Genomic DNA, 4,288 nt, shown 5'->3' with positions numbered 1-4,288 from the left:
CCCCCCCCCCCCCCCCCCCCCTGCAACAGTAGCACTAAAACAAGTCACTGCAATGATCAAAAGGCTCGGGATTGGAAATATATCATCAAGTCACAAGGTATCACACACATACAAGGCAATAAAATCGTACATTTGATGAAAGCAGCTCAGAAACTTCTTCAGTTTGTTACAGTAGTGACCAGCACACTGTGTTTTGATGTGTTCAAGCTTTGGTCAAAAGCTTGTTGTGGTTGTTGTCGTGTTGGCTGTAAAGCTGAAGGAGTCGATTTGAACACTTTATTTTGCAAGAAAAGACTGTACAGTTGTTACACATTTGAACAAAGACACGTTACTCTATAGGTCTAACAGCGAGCGGTTAAAGAAATGGACAACAGGGACGATCGTCACTCTGCCACAGAAAATGCCATTTCAGATTTGAAACACTTAAAAGCTGTGAATCCATTTACCTCCATTTCATTTGGATAAAGATGTTATTTTAATTTTTTTTTATCTTGAGCATGAATCAGCTGTCATTTCTCAAAATGTCTTCACGCAGTTTGCCACTCACTGAGTGTTGTCAGAAGAAGTACTAAAATTACTAAAATTAATGTTAATTTTGGAAATAAACAATCAGTCATTTGAACTTTATTTTTATCATTCCCTCAAAGAGATGTCTATATGCAACATGTACATGAATCCTGTAGACAGTCAAGACAAGAAGATTTGTTATGTTTATGATGCAAGATACATTTTAAAGTCTAAACAACACAGTAAAACACCTCAAACTAAAAATGTCAGTAGCCCCTTATCCCATAAATGAAGATATATCATTTTCAAAACCTGAATTCACAGTACAAAAATATAATATGCCTTAAATAACTGGACATAATGAAGTCTATGGTTAACAGCAGATTTATGATAGTCTTTGATAATCCTTTCAAATTGCGAGTCCTTCCTATGAACTTGCAATACGGTTTGGCACTTTGGCACACCATATACTCACAGACTAGCGTAAAGTAATGCAGCCACTAACGCGACTATGTGAGGATGTAAGTCGAGGATTTATTTCTCTGGGATATCGAACCTTTGCTTTGTTGTGTTAAATGGCATTGTTTGGGAAGGATGATATTTACAGTTTACCCCGTCACGGCCAATTAGACAGCCTCTGCTGAAGTTTCAGTTGACACAGACATTGTTACTTTGGCTATTTTCACAGTGGTCTTCACGCAGCTCTCTGCAGCCCTGTTGGCAGAAATGTTGGCATTTCTGTTCTGGCAGTCTGACTCGAGGCTATTGTCCAACTGCTGGGCACTGCCCCTGCAGGCATGGCAGGAGGTGAGTAAGGCATGCCGCATGTCCTTGCTCCTCAAGGCGTAGATGATTGGATTGACAGTGGAGTTGAGCAGACAGAGCATGCTGCAGAATGCAAATACTGTCTTGATGTCATTGTCCATCCTCCAGAAGAGGTCATAGACCATGATGGCCAGCACTGGGCCCCAGCAGATGACCAGCACCGCCAGGATGAGCACTAGGGTCTTGGCCAGACGGATGTCCATGCGTGTCTGCTCAGGGCGTGTGGTCTGCACTTTAGTCCCGTCTGCTGAGTAAACAACAAGGCTCTTCTGGGAGGTGCGGCTGAGCATGCGCACAGCGTGATGGTGTGCTTTCCACAGGATGTACATGTAGGCGTAGATGATGAAAAGAACCAGCACGCTGGTTACACCGATCCAGAACAATAGGTAGTTCTCATCTATTAAAGGGAATATGTCTGAGCAAACAGAATTGAGACGTTTACAGTTCCAGCCCAGCAGAGGTAGCACTGCAATGACGATGGAGATGGTCCACATCACACAAAAGGCAATGACAGCCTTGGTCCGTGTCACGATGCGCCTATAGGCGAGAGGCCGGTGTATGGAGATGTAGCGGTCAATAGCAGTGAGGAAAAGGCTCCCCACAGATGCAGTGAACGACGCCGTGACTCCGCCCAGCTTGAAGAGAAAAACATTGGGGCTGTCCTTCCTGTGGAAAACATGGAAGTCCAGAAAGCTGTAGACAAATATGACACTTCCCAGCAGGTCAGCCACAGCCAGACTGCCTATGAAGTGGTAGGACGGCCGGCAGCGGAGGGTGCGGGACTGGAAGATGACGCAGAGCACCACCAGGTTCTCCAGTACCGTGAAGGTACCCAGAGTCAGAGACATCACAGCCACAGCCAGCTGCTGGCTGGGGGTCAGGATCATGAAACACTCCATGTCCATAAAGTTCTCCCCACACTGTATATTGTTAGTCTCATCTCTGAACGTGCTCCTGTTGCCAAACAAGTCTGTGCCATTTGTGGGGTAGAAGGGGATGCCTTTGAGGATGAGCTCCTCGTCTGAAGGTACTTTGTTCGGGAAGGAGTTGCTGCGGAAAGCAGATAAGGACTTCTGCAGAGAGAAACCCGCCTTGAAGTCTACATCATTGAGGGGGTCTTCATAGTTAGCGTCATTGGAGCCCAGATACTGTAAACCAGATGTAATAGTCCGGAAGGTGGTGTCCGCCACACCATCCAGCACAGATTTCATGGCTGTGTCTGAGGGAAATACTGCAGTCTAAGACGCCTGGACAACCTAAAAAATTGATGACAAATATTTCAGACACGTTTGAAAAAAACAAAAAAAGCATTTTAGCATTTACCTTTGATATAAAAAAAAAATGCTGTTCAACATGAGATAACCTTCAAATTATGCAAATATTTGGAAATCTTTGATACTTTTGCACAACTGTAGACGTTTGTTTTTAATTATTTTATAGAATTCCTGAATTGGGCAAAAACCACACCTGGTCTTTGAAAGCTGATGTACTTATACATACCGTATCATGCACCCTGTACTTATCAATACACATACAATTATAAATCACTGAGTGGTTTTCTTTTCAAGACATGCAGAAAACCTACATTTAAAACTGGAAACATGAGGCTGAGAAAAAAACCGAATCAGACAAAGCAATGCAAGTCCTTTGTACCTGACTGGAACACAATTGGAAAACCAGCTAATTACCTCTGTGTAAAACAATTCACAGTATATGCATGCTCAAATGTTGGCAATGTAATTTACTGTAAGAGTAAAGAGGTATTTAACAGCGGGATAATTGCTATTACATAATTAAGATAGGCAGAATTCAAAAAGTTATCCTAATATCAGGCTTTTTAAAAATATAGTTATCAGTGCAGGAGACTATATTTATTGTTATTGTGTTGGGTGCAAAAAGCAAAAATTAGTTCAGGAATAATATTTTTAAAAACTAGAAAACATACGCTTATGCTTGGACAAACAACACAAATCATATAAAGTCCAACTATATAAAAGAAAACAATATCAAATGCCGAAACTAAATATTTTAAAGAGGAAAAGTGGTTCCTTACCTTACATCATTTTCCAAGTGCGCAGAATCGCCCTTAACCACTGCGCGTTAATCCAAGTCAGAAGCGCATTATCCAACCAACACAGATCTTACATGAAAGGAGATACAACCAGCGTGCATGTGTTTAAATGTGAAAGCACTATTATCATCATAATGATTAGTTTCTTTTTCAAATGCTAACAAAAGTTGATCAGACGTCTGTGTGCGTCTTGTCGCTCTTGGAGTGCGCTCCTGTTTGGTGGATACAGGTTGCTGCTGCTGCTGCTGCTGCTGCTGGCTCCATCGCCTCTCCAGTCCTTTTCTCTGTGTCTTCACACTTATGAAGCGTCGCTCCGACAAGCTCCGTCACGTGTTTCCATAGCTTTATCTGCCCAACCCATGAGGCTGTCAAGTGCGGTGCATATGGGAACAAGGGAAAGGACAGTGGTGGAGGCTGATAAAAAGGATCTGATTTGAATTTCCAAAGCTCCTCCTATCAGACGATGTGCGCCACGGACAAAGAACCGGCATCACCACAGCACAAAGCACAAAAAAACTACACTACGAATAGCTCTGAATAGCCGTTTTATCGTCCCAATTCATAATTGTGAACCCAATTTCTACATTTTGCAGGAACGAAAAGCTGCATTGGTCCCATAAAATCTCCACATGAAGGCAACTTTTCATGTAGGCTTTCCATTCCCTTTGTGTGCATGCATCCAAAAGGCAGATGGAGGCTGCAGACTTCATTGCTTGTCAGTGCATGTCTGTTTATTGTGTGAATAATTGACTAAAATTGAAAATCTCAAAGAACAGAAAGCAGTCTTCCTCATTGTGATGTTGGCGGAACTCATGTTTACCTATTAAGTTGCTCACTTTCCTGATATTATGATTTCCTGAACCAAACCAATTATTTGGAGTACAA

At 42.4% G+C, this 4,288-nt stretch overlaps 1 protein-coding gene across 2 annotated transcripts; it reads right to left on the bottom strand.

Moving 5' to 3' along the window:
* Positions 1 to 14: 14 nt before the first annotated feature.
* Positions 15 to 3,873, bottom strand: cnr1 (cannabinoid receptor 1). Of its 2 annotated transcripts, none has more exons than XM_031861610.1 (2): positions 3,391 to 3,873; positions 15 to 2,588 (listed from the first exon to the last, which is right to left on the bottom strand). In XM_031861610.1, the coding sequence occupies exon 2, from the start codon at positions 2,541 to 2,543 to the stop codon at positions 1,134 to 1,136; it is 1,410 nt and encodes a 469-aa protein (XP_031717470.1). In that variant the 5' UTR covers positions 2,544 to 2,588; positions 3,391 to 3,873; the 3' UTR covers positions 15 to 1,133. The 2 variants fall into 2 exon arrangements, with proteins under 2 accessions (XP_031717470.1, XP_031717469.1); XM_031861609.1 differs by having other exon boundaries at positions 3,386 to 3,872.
* Between the last annotated feature and the right edge of the window lie 415 nt (positions 3,874 to 4,288).

Source organism: Anarrhichthys ocellatus, unplaced genomic scaffold, assembly GCF_004355925.1.
Source record: "Anarrhichthys ocellatus isolate YVR2014 unplaced genomic scaffold, GSC_Weel_1.0 scaffold25, whole genome shotgun sequence".
NCBI classification, from domain to species: domain Eukaryota; kingdom Metazoa; phylum Chordata; class Actinopteri; order Perciformes; family Anarhichadidae; genus Anarrhichthys; species Anarrhichthys ocellatus.
Note: the sequence above shows the minus strand (reverse complement) of the source record. Positions and strands in the feature narration are given on the sequence as shown.

Excerpts from the sequence above, each read along its gene's own strand:
- cnr1 (XM_031861610.1), bottom strand. The coding sequence starts at position 2,543 with ATGAAATCTGTGCTGGATGGTGTGGCGGACACCACCTTCCGGACTATT.